General features: G+C 47.6%; 1 protein-coding gene across 1 annotated transcript in view; it reads left to right on the forward strand.

The window, feature by feature from the left end:
- SWAP70 (switching B cell complex subunit SWAP70) overlaps positions 1-18,786 on the forward strand; it is a 72,196-nt gene that overhangs the window by 11,349 nt on the left and 42,061 nt on the right. Inside the window, exon 2 of the mRNA XM_040327892.1 lies at positions 4,630-4,770. Within this exon, the coding sequence (XP_040183826.1) occupies positions 4,630-4,770 (141 nt within the window). The remainder of the gene's footprint in view (positions 1-4,629; positions 4,771-18,786) is intronic.

The following is an 18,786-nucleotide window of genomic DNA, read 5'->3' on the forward strand; positions in this document are numbered from 1 at the left end:
CGCGCTTTGTAAGAACGATAAAACAATTAGGAAGATGAGAGTGAAGAATGCAGATGGACCGGAATGACGAGCCGAGCGATGGACGGGTATGTCAGGTATGTGGAGATAATATTACACAAAGGAACAGGCCGGCCTTAAAGGGACCTTCCGTAACTCTACAGGTTTGTATGACGGAATCCCAACATGTCGCCGTTACATGCCTTTCACGGCCCATGATATACGTATGTGAGGGAGGGGCCTAGAGGCCGTACACACCATACCACAAATCGGAAGTCAGATTTGGCTTAACGAACGATCTGATGATTTGCGGTTCGCTAGTAAGGTGCTTCGGACCTCCCACTGACACCAATGATGGGACACTATTCCTCCCACTGACACCAATGATGGGACACTATTCCCCCCACTGACACCAATGATGGGACACTATTCCTCCCACTGACACCAATGATGGGACACTATTCCTCCCACTGACACCAATGATGGGGAAGTATTCCTCCCACTGACACCAATGATGGGACACTATTCCTCCCACTGACACCAATGATGGGACACTATTCCTCCCACTTACACCAATGATGGGACACTATTCCTCCCACTGACACCAATGATGGGACACTATTCTTCCCACTGACACCAATGAAGGGACAATATTCTTCCCACTGACACCAATGATGGGACACTATTCCTCCCACTGATACCAATGATGGGACACTATTCTTCCCACTGACACCAATGATGGGACACTATTCTTCTCACTGACACCAATGATGGGTCACTATTCCTCCCACTGACACCAATGATGGGACACTATTCCTCCCACTGACACCAATGATGGGACACTATTCCTCCCACTGACACCAATGATGGGACACTATTCCCCCCACTGACACCAATGATGGGTCACTATTCCTCCCACTGACACCAATGATGGGACACTATTCCTCCCACTGACACCAATGATGGGAAAGTATTCCTCCCACTGACACCAATGATGGGACACTATTCCTCCCACTGACACCAATGATGGGACACTATTCCTCCCACTTACACCAATGATGGGACACTATTCCTCCCACTGATACCAATGAGGGGACACTATTCCTCCCACTGACACCAATGATGGGACACTATTCCTCCCACTGATTCCAATGATGGGACACTATTCCTCCCACTGACATCAATGATGGGACACTATTCCTCCCACTGACACCAATGATGGGACACTATACTCCCACTGATACCAATGATAGGACACTATTCCTCCCACTGACACCAATGATGGGACACTATTCCTCCCACTGACACCAATGATGGGACACTATTCCTCCCACTGACACCAATGATGGGACACTATTCCTCCCACTGACACCAATGATGGGACACTATTCCTCCCCACTGACACCAATGATGGGACACTATTCCTCCCACTGATCCCACTGACCAATTATGTAATATTTTTACTTCCACTGACCACCAAGTCTATGGCATTGTTTTCTCCAACTGGCCGCAGTCCGGCCCCCTAAAGTTCGCAGGGCAGTTACCTGGCCCTTTGTTTCTAATGTTTGGAGACCCCCCCCGCTGTAGGGAGTCCCTGGCTGGGGAATGGAGTGGGTTACATCATTACCTACATATGACCACATGGCCTATGATGTCACCACTATCCTGGCTGTCAATGGTTGATAAGGAAGCAGCCCGCCACGTCCTTACCAACCACTTACATAACCTGGCCCTTCACTTACATTGCTGGAAATCCCCGGAGCCTAAGGGCAATGATGTCATCACGAGCCTCTTCCTTCACATAGCCAATGACAGATCGAGGAACTGGTGTTGCCGTCAGGGATCATTCACATGCGGCGGGTCGCCGGGGTTTTTTTTTTCTAGCAAGACGGCGGCTGAGACATCCTGACTGACAATGGGATTTACAACGAGGGACTTTTTTATGGGGATTTTTTTTTTTAAAGCGGTTGTATACCCGCAATTTTCTTTTTTTTTACACCTGTAAGGCAAAAACCATAATGAGCTAGTATGCACCGCATACTAGCTCATTATGAAATACTTACCTTAAAACGAGGTGTAGAGAACTTACCTGGTCCACGCCGAGCGTGATGTCATCTTGCCTCGGCGTGTCTTCCCGGTATCGCCGCTCCAGCGCTGTGATTGGCCGGAGCGACGATGTCGTCACTCCCAGCGGCTGCCGGCCCTTTAGCCGAGGATCCCCGCTGCGCATGCGCCGCTACAATCAGTGGCGCATTGCGAGGGGAATATCTCCTAAACCGTACAGGTTTATGAGATATTCTTTATACCTACAGGTGAGCCGTATTATAGACCTTATTATAGGCTTACCTGTAGGTAAAAGTGGTAGTAAAGACTTTACTACCACTTTAACCTCTTGACCACTGGGCACTTAAACCCCCTTCCTAACCAGACCAATTTTCAGCTTTCGGTGCTCTCACAATTTGAATGACAATTACTCAGTCATACAACATTGTACCCATCTGAAATTTTTGTCCTTTTTTTCCCCCACAAATAGAGCTTTCTTTTGGTGGTATTTGATCACCTCTGGGTTTTTTATTTTTTGCGCTATAAAAGAAAAAACACTGAAAATTCTGTAAAAAAAAAAAAAAATCTTGATTCTGTCATATTAGCAGGTATTGCAGAGTATGGGGGGTATTGCGGAGTATTGGGGGTATTGCAGAGTATGGGGGGTATTGCAGAGTATGGGGGGGTATTGCAGAGTATGGGGGGTATTGCAGAGTATGGGGGTATTGCAGAGTATGGGGGGGTATTGCAGAGTATGGGTGGTATTGCAGAGTATGGGGGGGTATTGCAGAGTATGGGGGGGTATTGCAGAGTATGGGGGGTATTGCAGAGTATGGGTGGTATTGCAGAGTATGGGGGGTATTGCAGAGTATGGGGGGTATTGCAGAGTATGGGGGTACTGCAGAGTATGGGGGGTATTGCAGAGTATGGGTGGTATTGCAGAGTATGGGTGGTATTGCAGAGTATGGGGGTATTGCAGAGTATGGGGGTATTGCGGAGTATTGGTGGTATTGCAGAGTATGGGGGGTATTGCAGAGTATGGGGGTATTGCAGAGTATTGGGGGTATTGCAGAGTATGGGGGTATTGCAGAGTATGGGGGGTATTGCAGAGTATGGGGGGTATTGCAGAGTATGGGTGGTATTGCAGAGTATGGGGGGTATTGCAGAGTATGGGGGTATTGCAGAGTATGGGTGGTATTGCAGAGTATGGGTGGTATTGCAGAGTATGGGGGGTATTGCAGAGTATGGGGGGTATTGCAGAGTATGGGGGGTATTGCAGAGTATGGGGGGTATTGCAGAGTATGGGGGTACTGCAGAGTATGGGGGGTATTGCAGAGTATGGGGGGTATTGCAGAGTATGGGTGGTATTGCAGAGTATGGGTGGTATTGCAGAGTATGGGTGGTATTGCAGAGTATGGGGGTATTGCAGAGTATGGGGGTATTGCAGAGTATGGGGGTATTGCGGAGTATTGGTGGTATTGCAGAGTATGGGGGGTATTGCAGAGTATGGGTGGTATTGCAGAGTATGGGGGTATTGCAGAGTATGGGGGGTATTGCAGAGTATGGGGGGTATTGCAGAGTATGGGGGGTATTGCAGAGTATGGGTGGTATTGCAGAGTATGGGGGGTGTTGCAGAGTATGGGGGTATTGCAGAGTATGGGTGGTATTGCAGAGTATGGGGGGTATTGCAGAGTATGGGGGGTATTGCAGAGTATTGGTGGTATTGCAGAGTATGGGGGGTATTGCAGAGTATGGGGGGTATTGCAGAGTATGGGGGGGTTATGCAGAGTATTGGTGTTATTGCAGAGTATTGCGCAGGGAGGGATGGCTGGATCTGTGACTGCATTAGACCCGGCGCTCACAGATGATTCCGGGAGCGTGCCCCAGGGGGCGCGCGAGTGAAGGATTCTGGGAGGACATCCCAGGGACGTCCTCCCAGAATAACTCCACCGCGCTGTAGACGTCTTTTGTCTATGGCGCGGTGGGGAAGTGGTTAAATAAAGGGCTTGTCAGATTTTTTGTGAATGAGTCGGGATGCTGTGTACCGGAAACTCATTCACAAAGGGAGGGGGGAGGGGTATCATGGGGTCCCTCTTATTATTAAAAGGGCTTTCCAGATTCTAATAAGCTCCTCATAAAATATATTTAACGTCCCTTTAATAACATGAGGAGGTTGGAACACTGAGCCGTCCCACTTCATATAAATGTCTTGATGGCCTCAGTCTTCTAAGTTGTAAGAAAAACGGGATAGATCCTCCACATTGATTCCCATCAGAAGCCCAACCAGCAACGAGAAAATGGAAAATACATAAAGAAAATGAAAATCTCTACAATGTATCATTCTGATCACATACACAGTAGAGCAAAACTGGATATAAATTTATATGGCATAATATTTGCCTTCTGAGAGGATGTCCCAGATGGTCAATGTGGTTAACGTCATTCAGGGAAATCAGGTCCAGGACTCCAGTGCTGAATGAGTCCGAGGACTGGAAAGACTCAGATCAGTTGGAAGTTCCATAGTTGCATTGTCTGCCTGGCTCTGTAGGCCTGGAGAAGAGAAATAAAATCCCATCTGTGTCTTTTCAGGTCCTCTCACACAACCTCTGCACGCTGCTCAATGTTCCTCATGATCCGGTGGCCCTGGAAGAACACTTCAGGGACGATGACGAAGGTCCGGTGTCTAATCAGGGCTACATGCCTTACCTCAACAAATTCATTCTGGACAAGGTAAGACCAGTCCTCTGTCTAGGTATTATGCCGCGTACACACGATCGGAAATGATGACAAGAAAACCGTGTTTTTTTTTCGACTGAATTTTAGCTCAAACTTGTGTTGCCGTGTGCAGACACACGGTCACACAAAATTACGACCATCAAAAACGCGGTGACGTACAAAACACTACAACGAGCCGAGAGAAATTAATTTCAATGATTCTGAGAATGCGTGTTTTTTTGCGCGTCAAAATTGCATACAGCAGACACAGGAGATGTGATGGGACCCATTGCCGTTCCACTAAAATGTTGTTACCATTTGCTCTTAATAGAAAACATCGAGCTAGATTCAGGTAGATCTCATATGCGCTACGCCGACATAACTCTGAGAGGCAAGAGCAGTATTCACAAAGCACTCGCCCCGTACATTGCGCCGGCGTAGCGTAATTTAGTTGGACGTAAGCCCGCCTAATTCAAAGTAGGCAGGTAGTGGGCGTGCTACATTTAAATTAACCGTGACCCCACGTAAATGAAGGGCCGATCGAACGGCGCATGCGCGCGCATGCTCAGAATCACGTTGCATATACTCCCTAAGATATGACGGCTCAATGCGAACAACGTGAACGCCGAGCCCCATTCACGTACGACTTACGTAAACAACGTAAAATCCGACGGCTGTTCCAACGTCCATACCCTAACATGACTTACCCCTGCTTTATGAGAGATAACTGTATGCCGGACGTACGACTTACGTAAACGGCTTACTGCGACGGGCGCAAGTACGGCGTAAGTAGCTCATTTACATATCCGACGTGTAATTCTATGGAAGCACCCCTAGCGGCCAGCGTAAATATGCGCCCAAGATCCGACGCGTAGGAGACTTACGTCGGTCGGATGAGGCCAGAATTCAGGCGTATCTAGTATAGAGAATAAGGCGCATAGATACGATGGCGCATCTGTTCACTTACGCTGCGTATCTGTATATACGCCAGCGTAAGTGTTTTCTGAATCTGGCTCATTATATTTTATCTTTCCCTGAAAGAGGTTAGCTTTGATTTAGACCCAAACTCAAAAGTGATGTTTTAGGGAACATTTAGAAATGGTGCCCAATCTGTACCGTGAAAATTGTACCTTTTGTCTGGAATTCCTCCTGAAAAATAGCACTTCCTGCTAAATGAGTGTAAATCATCCCAGTTTCTACACTGGCAAAGAGGAAGGAGGTGAGGAGAAAGAGGTGACTAATTTGTCATTTCAGTAAGTGAGGGGTCTCGCCAGTGCTGTGACTTTTTGTTACATCAGTAATTGTCTCAACAACAACCTGCAGTTGGCCTTCATTCACCACAGCAGGCACAGGAGATGTAATGGGACCCATTGCCGTTCCACGAAAATTTTGATACCATTCGATCTTAATAGAAAACATAATTTTTTATCTTTCCCTGAAAAAAGTTGTCTTTGAGAACATTTAGAAATTGTGCCCAATCAGTACCTTAAAAATTGTACATTTTTTGTCTGGAATCCCTCCTGAAAAATAGCACTTCCTGATAGAGTGAGGAGAAAGAGGTTCCACTTTGGAATCCTAATAAGTGATAGCTCCCCCCAGTGCTGTGACCTCCTGTTAGGTCAGTCGTTGTCTCAACAACATCTGAAGTTGCCCTTCATTCTCCACAGCAGACACAGGGGATGTGATGGCACCCATTGCTGTTCCAGTAAAGTGTTGATGCTATTCAATCATTATAGAAAACATTTTTATGTTGATTTTCTTATTTTACTTTTCTTTTCTAAGATTAATCTCATTTGCAAAATTGGGGAAGTAAGTGGAATTTTAAAGAAGAAATGCTGACAATGAGGAAAATCAGTCAGTGAGAAACTAGTTCTGTCCAGGAAACCATGCAGCTGTACTAAAATGTGCTGTGCTGAATTCAGAAAGTCCTCTACTTTCACCTTGAATCTGTGTAGAAAATCACTCACTGCACCAGATTCAGTAGGTCTTTCACACTATTTTAGGGAGGCATTGACTTATTTTCTGACATGCTGTGCAGCCATCTTCTCTGGGAAATAAATACAAAAAAAATATTAAAAAAAATAAAGAAATAAACATTTATTAAAAATACATTAAAAACAGGGGGGTTGCCATCCAGAGCCCTGGGGACCTCTGGGCCTTTTAATAAAAAAAATAAAAATAAAAAATAAAAAAATTAACATTTATAAAAAAAATAAAAAAAGTGGGGTTGCCACATGGGGCCCTGGGGACCTCTGAGCCCTTTTATAATAAAAAAATATATATAAATATATATATATATATATATATATATATATATATATATATATATAAAAAATGTATATATATAAATATATATATATAAAAAATGTATTTTTTTTTAAAAAAAAGGGGGGTTGCCATCCAGGGGCCCTTTAATAATAATAATAATAATAATAATAATAATAATAATAATAATAATAATAATAACAATAATATATATATATATATATATATATATATATATATATATATATATATATATATATATATATATATATTTATATAAAAAAAATATATACATTTTTTATTTATTTTTTATAAAAAATAAAAAATAAAAAAAGGGGGGGTTGGCATCCGGGGCCCTGGGGGCCTTGGGGCCCCTTACAGGTGTACTGCATGTACCCACCCTGATGGCGGCCCTGCTTACCAGTGTCTGGAGTCTAGTGCTGTCTTACTGCAGCCTATTCTTCCTACTGCTGCTGGTCCCCGGGGCCGCCATCTTGGATGTGGGAGCTGGCTGTAACTTCCTGAGGAATTACAGCTAACTCCCCACTACACATGTGCAAGGTCACGTGACACTATATAACTGGTCCCGCAGCCTCCTGGGGCATCCGACGTGTCCCAGGAGGCTGTGGGCAGGGAGCGGGTTGAGATGTGTAATATCCTTGCTTAGGAGAAGGTATTTTGGTCTGAGTGAGTGAGAAACTTATATAGCGCAACACATGCGAACTGAATCGCCTCTGGGCGCTTTGGTATCCATTCCCTGGGCCCTCAGAAGAGATGGGTCTTGATCTTTTTCCTGAAGGCCAGGTGGTTGACCTCCAATCGGATGGCGGTTGGTAGAACGTTCCATAGTCTTGGTCCTTGGACTGCAAATCTTCGTTCTCCTTTGGACTTGTATCTGGCTTTGGGTCTGATGTACTCACTTTCATTACTGGCCTAACCACTATCCCCATACCTCAGAAGATTGATGTATGTATCCTGGGACTGGTGAAGGCTCTGGCCCCCTCCAGAGCTGTTCGTACAATACTAGGCCTGCTCCTGTTTTATGTTCGGAGAAGCTTCATAGTCAAGTGGAAAGTTTCTTCTGCACCTTCAATATGTGGAAGTTGCTGGTCAATTCGGTCACCCCCCCCCCCCTATACAAAGAAACCTATATGCACAAGGGCTGTCCAAATAAATTTACTAAGGGGTATGGGACATCTGGTTGGAGTCTGATACTACTACTGCTGTAGAGAATAACCCAGTGGATGTCACATCTGAAATAGTTTCACTATCATTTCGATTTTAGTCAGCCAAATAGAGTAATGATGGCAAACGCACTGTATGGCCTGTCAAACTGGATGAGTTACATAGTTACATAATTACATAGTTACATAGTAGGTGAGGTTGAAAAAAAACACATGTCCATCAAGTCCAACCTCTGTGTGTGATGATAGGTCAGTGTTACATTGGATATCCCTGTATGTTGTGGTCCTTCAGGTGCTTATCTAATAGTTTCTTGAAACCATCGATGCTCCCCCCCGCTGAGACCACCGCCTGTGGAAGGGAATTCCACATCCTTGCCGCTCTTACAGTAAAGAACCCTCTACGTACTTTAAGGTTACACCTCTTTGCTTCTAATTTTAATGGGTGGCCACGTGTCTTGTTAAACTCCCTTCCTCCCTTGCATGTTATGCCGCGTACACACGATCAGTCAAACCGATGAGAACGGTCTGATGGACCGTTTTCAGCGGTTAACCGATGAAGCTGACTGATGGTCAGTCGTGCCTACACACCATCAGTTAAAAAAACGATCGTGTCAGAACGCAGTGACGTAAAACACAACGACGTGCTGAAAAAAACGAATTTCAATGCTTCCAAGCATGCGTCGACTTGATTCTGAGCATGCCTGGATTTTTAACCGATGGACGTGCCTACTAACGATCGGTTTTGTTCTATCAGTTAGGTATCCATCGGTTACATTTAAAACAAGATTGCTTTTTTTTAACCTATGGATACATAACCGATGGGGCCCACACATGATCGGTTTGATCCGATGAAAACGGTCCATCAGACCGTTCTCATTGGTTTGACCGATCGTGTGTACGCGGCATCCGAGGTTAACAGCACAGTTGGGACGGTACAGGCAGATAATATTGCTAGTCTGGTTGTTTTACCCCATTGCTTACATCCTCAGTGTACTTGAGTACTTATTAACCACTTGCCGACCAGTCGCCATCATTATACTGCGGCAGGTCGGCTCGTTCCCGCAAACCGCTTTAGCTGTACGTCGGTCCCTTTAACAGCTAGAGTGGGCGTGCGTGGGCCCCGCTGCACGACGTGGGAGCTGATGCACGTGGCCTTTGGCCACGATGTCCACCGGCCACCTCAATCTCTCCACAGATAGGCAGAGCGGGATCGATCAGGGGTCATTAAGGGGTGAAATCTTCTGGCCTGTAAGTGGTTAATCCTCATCTTTAGCGGTAAGTTTTTTGGGATGTTTAGTCCTTTTTTTTCTTGTTTTCATTATTTGATCTCTTGTGTTGTTTTTTGCGAGTCGAGTGTACCCAGAAGCTCTGTCTTTGTACCTTTTTCAAAAATACAATAAAAATAATTTTAAAAAAATAAATAAAAGGGAAAGCTTGGAACTTTTTCAAAAAGTTTAAAAATAGTCTGCATAATAATGAATTCTCACCTGATGATCAGATAACTTCTTCTGTTCACATTTGTAATATTTGTCCACATTTCATAAAAAAATTAAAAAATAAAAATGTATTTCCTTTCATGGAATTTCAACCCAATGCTTTAAAAAGTAGATATTAGAGACTCCGTCTAGATAGCGATACAAAGAGGAAGTGACAATGATACTTTTTATATCATCGTAATTGATGTTTATACAAAGATAACAAATTGTATTCAAAATAAACTTCATCCCTGTGCCAGAATCCTATTGACTGAGCAATCAGGAGATGTTATTGTGGAGTCCGGATTTATGGCCAAAAGTCCTCAAATACGATGAATCTTTATATGAGTAGCGATGGCCACACAGCTTGTGATCAGATCAGGGGCTTTGCTGGGTCTACAAAAGATCTGAGGCTAGCGCCCATAACAGCGAAGTAAGGAAAGTCATACGCTTGGATGGGCATACACTTGTATATAATATGTATGTGTGTGTGTATATATATGTATGTGTGTGTGTGTGTGTGTATATATGTATGTATGTGTGTGTATATATATATATATATATATATATATATATATATATATATATTAGTGCTGTCAGTTAAACGCGCTATTAACGGCGTAGCCGCAGGCATCATCCCGGTACCGTTGTTTAGAGCGGGCGATCGGCTATCCAAACATAACAACCGATGCGGCTAAAAGCCGCTCGGTTGTTATGCCGGAGGAGCGGGAGGGGACATCCCCCCCTCCCGCCGCCTTTCGCCGCTCTGACCGGGCCTCCCGTCCCACCGGGAGACCCGATCCTCGATCCGCCGCCTTCTGTGTCCAGGTTGGAGACTGACACTAAGCCGTAAGCGGCTTTGATTCAGTCTCCGCATTGAAACCACGGAAGCGACGTCATGACGTCACTTCCGGGTTTCTCGGCTGCCAATGGCTCCGGATTTAAAAAAGTACACAGTATTCAGAATCGCCGTTTTCGGCGATCTGAATACTTTGAAGTGCAAAGGATGGCTCCGAGGTCTTTTAGACCCCCGATCCCTCCATAAAGAGTACCTGTCACCACCTATTGCTGTCACAAGGGATGTTTACATTCCTTGTGACAGCAATAAAAGTGATCAAAATGTAAAAAAATAAAAAAACACAATTTAATATTATAAAAAAATAAAAAATAAATAAGAAAACAAAAAAAAATTTTTTTAAAGGGTGAACCTCCTTAATGGCGCGATTAATCGTGAGTTAACTATGACATTAATGCGATTAATCGCGATAAAAATTTTTAATCGCTTGACAGCACTAATATATATATATATGCGCACATACATACATACACACAGATGGAGCCCAGAGCCAACCCTAGATATGAGACTCGGGGCTAAGGGTCCCAGATTCAAGGCTATATGCCCTGTAGCCACCCCCTAGTGACGCCACTGCTTGTGATGCGTCTCTATAAACATTTGGGGCTCTCTGTGACCTCTATATTACCCTACTAGGCTCCAGTAGCATCATGATACCATTTTAGAACAGACAATGAGGTCATCACACTCACAGCAGTGATGTCATCAGGAATCACGTGTCATTATGGCATTGGGGCTCTCAAGTTCCACTCAATGCACAACGTTGAGGGGGAATTCCTATTATATAATACGTTGTGCTGATCACCCCCCTCACCATTACAGCACCCCCCCCCCCAGTACACAGCTTCTGCTAGTACAGATCCCTCACCAGTACAGTTTCTCTCAGTGCAGATCCTCCCCTCCCTGCAGCTCCTCCCTGTTACAGATCTCCTCTCCCACTAGTATAGCTCCCCCCAGTGCAATTCCCTCCCCACCCAGTGCAGCTCCCCCAGTACAGATCTCCCCAAGTCCAGCTCCCCCAGTACAGATCTCCACCCAGTACAAATTCTCCACCAGTACAGCTTCTCCCAGTGCATACCCCCCTGCAGCTCCCCCAGTACAGCTCCCCACTATTTACAGATCTCCTCTCCCACCGGTATAGCTCCCCCAGTAGAAATCTCCTCCCCCCCAGTGCAGCTCCCTCCCCCATTACAGATCTCCTCTCTCACTAGTATAGTCCCCCCCCAGTACAAATCTCTACCCCCCAAAGTGCAACTCTCCCCATTACAGATTTCCTCTCCCACTAGCATAGCTCCCCCAGTACAAATCTCCATCCTCCCAGTGCAGCTCCCCATTACAGATCTCTTCTCCCACCTGTATAGCTTCCCCAGTACAAATCTTCACCCTCCAGTGCAGCTCCCCATTACAGATCTCTTCTCCCACCTGTATAGCTTCCCCAGTACAAATCTCCACCCTCCCAGTGCAGCTTCCCATTACAGATCTCTTCTCCCACCTGTATAGCTTCCCCAGTACAAATCTCCACCCTCCCAGTGCAGCTCCCCATTACAGATCTCTTCTCCCACCTGTATAGCTTCCCCAGTACAAATCTCCACCCTCCCAGTGCAGCTCCCCATTACAGATCTCTTCTCCCACCTGTATAGCTTCCCACAGGGGCGGACTGACCATTGAGTCACTCGGGCACTGCCCGAGGGCCCCATGCCACTAGGGGGCCCCATCAGGGTTGCCAGGCTCAGTAAAACCAGGGACAGTATGTAAAAATCTGTGTTTTTTTTAGATCTGTCCCTGATATGTCCGAAACTGACATGCTTTTAATGTGAATATCCCAAGATTTTAGCTGCCCTGCCTCTGCACTGCCTCCTGGCGTGGTGGCCATCTGTAAGCCAGAGGGGACCCATAATCTTCTATTGCCCGGGGGCCCCATGAGTTGTCAGTCCGCCCCTGGCTTCCCAAGTACAAATCTTCACCCTCCAGTGCAGCCTCCCCCTTACAGATCTCTTTTCCCACCTGTATAGCTTCCCCAGTACAAATCTTCACCCTCCCAGTGCAGCTCCCCATTACAGATCTCTTCTCCCACCTGTATAGCTTCCCCAGTACAAATCTCCACCCTCCCAGTGCAGCTCCCCATTACAGATCTCTTCTCCCACCTGTATAGCTTCCCCAGTACAAATCTCCACCCCCAGTGCAGCCTCCCCCTCATTACAGATTTCCTTTCCCACCAGTATAGCTCCCCCAGTACAAATCTCCATCCTCCCAGTGCAGCCTCCCCCATTACAGATCTCTTCTCCCACCAGTATAGCTCCCCCCAGTAAAAATCTCCACCCCCCACCAGCGCAGCTCACATCCCCATTAACGAAAATCTGTTTAACACATTTTTCAGAGTATTCGTAAATTTGAATATTCGAAAATTCGTAAATTCGAAAGATCATAAATTTATAAGTTCCAAAGTTTGTAAATTTGGAAATTCAAAAATCGAAAACCAAATTTATCCGAAATAACGAATTCCCGTATCTAAACAAATGGAACGTAACAAATTAATAATAATAAATAACAATAATATTAATAATAAAAACATTTTATTACTTATTATTAATTCATTACGTTCCATTTGTTTAGATGCAGCAAATTTGACGAATTTACAAATTTTCTAAAATTTCCAAATTGCGATCATAGCAATTGACCCAAAAAAAAAACGAACACATTTTTCGGCAGTGCACATGTCTACTAGGCATTACTGCTACTAGTTTCCTTATATGAGATTTCTCATCATGACCCCCCGACACCCTCAGCAGCCTCTTTTGGTGGCGCCCTCCGGGAGATGTATACATGTTCCTCCTCAATGGCCATTTACAGAATTCCAATGTCCCCCGCTAGAGTTGGCGGCGTGGATCCAGAGTCTCTGAGTCAGTCCGGTGTTCACATCTTCCTTCCAGAGAGGATCTTTTATTGTTCCAAAAATAACCGGAGGAACTTCACCGTCTAATTGTCATGTGAGCAGACAAACTCTTCGGAAAGTTTGGCGGTGTCGGCGAGTTTCTGGTGGTGAGACACAAGGAGACTGTTCTGTGAACTCTGACCACACGGACAGGACTTGCTGTTCATGGTGACCACCTTCATATTTGTTGGTAGCTTCTCATTTATCCCGGTCATGTTAGAGCTGGGAGAGGATATTCCCATCTAATAGGACTTCTTGTAGAACGTTGAAGACTCGTCCAAGTCCCATCGACATTTCTTATCAGAGTCAGGAACATGCGCCAGTATTTATACCCCCCACGGGTAAATGGAAGAAGGGAAATTGTGTCATTTTTCCCCCCGTCTCCCCCAATCACAGAGCGCCTTGGATTCAGTGGAAGGAATACAAGGGGCTAGATTCAGTAAGGGCAGCGTATCTTTGTGCGGGCGTAGCGTATGTTATTTACGCTACGCCTCCGCAACTTAGACGGGCAAGTGCAGTATTCACAAAGCACTTGCTCCGTAAGTTGCGGCGGCGTAGCGTAAATGGGCCGGCGTAAGCCCGCGTAATTCAAATGTGGAAGGGGGGGGGGGGGCGTGTTTTATGTTAATGTATGATGACATGACGTGATTGACGTTTTTTTACGAACGGCACATGCACCGTCCGTGTACATATCCCAGTGTGCATTGCTCTCAAGTACGCCGCAACGACGTATTGGTTTCGACGTGAATGTAAATTACGTCCAGCCCTATTCGCGAACGACTTACGCAAACAACGTAAAAAATTAAAATATCGCATTCGTGGAAGTATTTACCTTCCAGGGTCGCGCACGTCGCCACGTCATCGTCGCGGCGACGGCGCGGCCACGTCACCCCGGATGTTTTCCACTGGGATTTTGATCTGATGGTGTGTACAGCCATCAGATCAAAATCCGGAGGAGAAATGTCCGATGGAAACGGTCCGGCGGACCGTTTTCATCGGATATCCGCTCGTCTGTACAGGGCCTTACGCAAACAGCGTAAAAAAATACCGCCGGGCGCACGTACATTTGTGAATCGGCGTATCTAGGTCATTTGCATAGTCTACGCTGAAAACGACAGAAGCGCCACCTAGCGGCCAGCGTAAATATGCACCCTAAGATACGACGGCGTAGGAGACTTACGCCGCTCGTATCTTAGCCTAATTTAATTTACGACGGCGTAGATTCAGAGTATCGACTGATACGCCGGAGTAACTCTCACTGAATCTAGCCCAAGGCCTTTTCTGAATGTAGGAGGTGCCAAGCGAGCAACCTCCTGCGATATGTACTGCAACCGGAACTGCAGGTCTCCATCACCGGAAGTTCAGCGCCAACAGGGGGGGTGCAAGCTGATTAATCGCTTGAGGACTGCCGCACGACGATATACGTCGACAAAATGGCACGGCTGGGCACAAGGGCGTACATTTACGTCCCCTTTAAGATCCCAGCCATGGGTTGCGAGTGCCCCGCCCCCGGCACGCTCCCGACCGGGTCCTCTTCTCCATGACCGTCCCCGCGGACCCAATCACCGCCGGTGTCCCGCGATCGGGTCACAGAGAGGAAGAACGGGGAGAGGTAAGTGTAAACAAACCTCTCCCCGTGCTTCCTAGTTTGGCTGTCACTGATCGTCTGTTCCCTGTCATAGGGAACGACGATCAGTGACGTCACAGCCTATTAGTGCCCATCGGTGAAGCCTGTCAGTGCTGTCTCATCAGTGAAGCCTCATCAGTGAAGCCTATTAGTGCCCATCAGTGAAGCCTATCAGTGCCCATCAGTGCTGTCTCATCAGTGAAGCCTCATCAGTGCCCATCAGTGAAGCCTCATCAGTGCCCATCAGTGAAGCCTCATCAGTGCCCATCAGTGAAGGAGGGGGGGAGTGCCTGGTATTGAAGGGGTTAAGCATCGGGTGGCAGTTCTCGGGTCTCCGCTCTTCTTCTCTCGGGAAATCAGTGAAATATCTCGGAGGGGCGGAGTTTCCGGGAATTCCTCACACCTGGATATCCCGGTGCGGGAAACCTTCACACATCTGGAGATACGGCTCTGGACTTTCACCCGTATAAGTTACTGTTTAGGCAAATATCAGTGTGAATCCTTTTCCTGCTCGTTCACACGTCCCGGTGAAAGGGGAAGTGGGCGGATCCCTGTGTAAATCTCAGCTTCCTCTTCAGTCTCGCACAGTTGTACCGTCTCGTCTCCTCCCCCTGGACTCAATCGGCTCCCTCTGATTTCACCGCACACTGTGAGCTTCTCACCATGTGCATTAGAAGCTGCAGCAAGTCAGACAGAGCCCCGCCCTCATTTCCTGGCTGGAGGACGTCCAGCATCATCTAGCCCTTTCCTCTCCACCCTCACTGCGCCTGACCCCCTCCTCTTTCATCAGATTTCAGTTTTGCCAATCATGGAGGCTCAGCATCACCTGTGGGCGTTACCTAGCATGCAAATTCAGCATCTCTAGGAACGCCCACTTCTCCAGCCTTGGAACGCAAGAATTCTGTGCTGTGGGCATTTGTCCCTGGGCGCATGCTGCCTCCGATGTTAGTACTGCTCTGTGCGCTGTCCAGTGGCAGCGTTTTTCAGCCTGTCAAAGGGTTCGATAGGCTGCCGTCTGTGGTGAGTGCGCAACACGCCCTCCGCCTGCGCCAAACGCCCCGCGTGCATGAGGCCTAATACAACACAAATGTAATATTGTGCGGCCTATGACAGTACAGCCCCGCTGCCCAACACTCACCCCTCCCCCAGCTCTCTGTGTGCAGCCTCCCGTCTTCTGTGTGCAGCCTCCCGCCTTCTGTGTGCAGCCTCCCACCTTCTGTGTACAGCCTCCCGCCTTCTGTGTGCAGCCTTCCACCTTCTGTGTGCAGCCCCCTGCCTTCTGTGTGCAGCCCCCCACCTTCTGTGTGCAGCCTCCCACCTTCTGTGTACAGCCTCCCGCCTTCTGTGTGCAGCCTTCCACCTTCTGTGTGCAGCCCCCTGCCTTCTGTGTGCAGCCCCCCACCTTCTGTGTGCAGCCTCCCGCCTTCTGTGTGCAGCCCCCCTGCCTTCTGTGTGCAGCCTCCTGCCTTCTGTGTGCAGCATCCCGCCTTCTGTGTGCAGCCCCCCTGTCTTCTGTGTGCAGCCTTCCACCTTCTGTGTGCAGCCCCCTGCCTTCTGTGTGCAGCCCCCCTGCCTTCTGTGTGCAGCCTCCCGCCTTCTGTGTGCAGCCTTCCACCTTCTGTGTGCAGCCCCCGGCTCTCTGTGTGCAGCCCCCTGCCTTCTGTGTGCAGCCCCCCTGCCTTCTGTGTGCAGCCTCACGTCTTCTGTGTGCAGCCTCCCCGCCTTCTGTGTGCAGCCCCCGGCTCTCTGCGTGCAGCCCCACGCCTTCTGTGTGCAGCCTCCCGCCTTCTGTGTGCAGCCCCCGGCTCTCTGCGTGCAGCCCCCCGCTTTCTGTGCGCAGCCTCCCTGCCTTCTGTGTGCAGCCTCCCGCCTTCTGTGTGCAGCCCCCCGGCTCTCTGCGTGCACCCCCCCGCCTTCTGTGTGCAGCCGCCCTGCCTTCTGTGTGCAGCCCCCCTGCCTTCTGTGTGCAGCCTCCCGCCTTCTGTGTGCAGCCCCCGGCTCTCTGCGTGCAGCCCCCCGGCTCTCCACTCTTTATATGCAGCCCCCCGGCCTTCTGTGTGCAGCCCCCCGGCTCTCTGCGTGCAGCCCCCCCCCACCAGCTCTCCACTCTCTATATGCAGCCCCCGACCTTCTGTGAGCTCTCTACTCTCTATGTGCAGCCCACTGGCTCTCTACTCTTTACGTGCATCTTGCCGTTCTCTGTGCACAACCCCCCCTCTGGCTCTCTGCACACAGCCCCCCCCCCCCCCGTCTCTCTGGGTGCAGCCTGCTGGGTTGGGCAACGGGTTGCTGGTGCGTAAATGCTCCTGCATTGTGTTCTTGCACCTGACACTGAAATAACCTGTAAAGGTCCCCGGGGGGAGAGAGAGTGATGTGAGAACCTGTCACCTGGTAAATCATCATCTGGAGGGGGGGGGGTGTTAAATTTCACTGCCACTAACCACCAGTAGGGAGTAGGGATTAAAACATTGCAATTAACAATATGTGGGGTTTATCATTGCTGGGGAGTTCTTACTGCGTCCAGTGACACCAATGCTGGGGGTTATTATTGCATCCAGTGACACCAGTGCTGGGGGTTATTATTAAGCCCACTGACACCAATGCTGGGGGTTATTATTAAGCCCACTGACACCAATACTGGAGGTTATTATTAAGCCCACTGACACCAGTGCTGGAGGTTATAATTACATCCACTGACAATAATACTGGAAAATGTTATAGTGGTCACTGACATCAATGCTGGGGGTTGTTAGTGGACACAATAACCCCCCCCCCCCAGCATTGGTGTCAGTTGGAGCTCCATGTCATGGCTGGCTTGCTGTACAGAGCAGTCTGTGCTGACGTGGCGGGAGGATGATCTCCGATCCATCTGATGATCGGTGTTGTCTGTGATTGTTGTTTGCTGCAGAATTTCCCGGGGTCACGTTGGGACACTAAAAGATGACCCTTGAACCCCGGACTTCAATCAAACCCGTCCTCCTCCTTCAGGCATCTACCTGTGTCTGCTTCCTGCCTTCCATACTTCGGGGGTTGGTTTACTAAAGCAGTAGAGCAAATTAAATTCTCACCTAGTTCAATTTACTGGATGAGAATTAACCACTTCAGTGCCGGAATTCTTTTTAATTTTCAAAGTTAAAAAAAAAAAAAAATTTAGGCCTGCAGATTACTTGAAACCCCCCAAAACATTTTATATTTTCTGGAAAGCAGACACCCTGGAGAATAAAATAGTGGTAGTTGTTTTATTTCTTACACTTATTTACATTCCTTACACTTATTTAAAGTGGCAGCATGTGAGTGACACACTATATATAATTCCCCTTACCTCATAGTCCACCTTAGGAGCCCCCCCTTCATATCAGGTTCCCCACCAGAGCCCCAAATACACCATAGTGTCTTCCATCAGTCCCCCCACCTACGTACATTAGAGCTCAACTTAGATGTCCCCCCTTTTATCAAGGTCCCCAGAAAAGCTCCACATACATCAGATTCCACATTATGAGCCCCCCCCCTTATATAATAGTCTCCCCCTTACAGCAGGACCCTCATCAGAGCCCCCTTACATCATAGTGCCCCTTAGGAGTCCCCCCTTCATATCAGGTTCCCCACCAGAGCCCCAAATACACCATAATCTGCTAAAGAATCTCCTCCTTACATCAGAGTCCCCATTAAAGTCCCCCCTTTACATCAGGGTTCCC

This window comes from Rana temporaria, chromosome 11 (assembly GCF_905171775.1).
Source record: "Rana temporaria chromosome 11, aRanTem1.1, whole genome shotgun sequence".
NCBI lineage: Eukaryota > Metazoa > Chordata > Amphibia > Anura > Ranidae > Rana > Rana temporaria.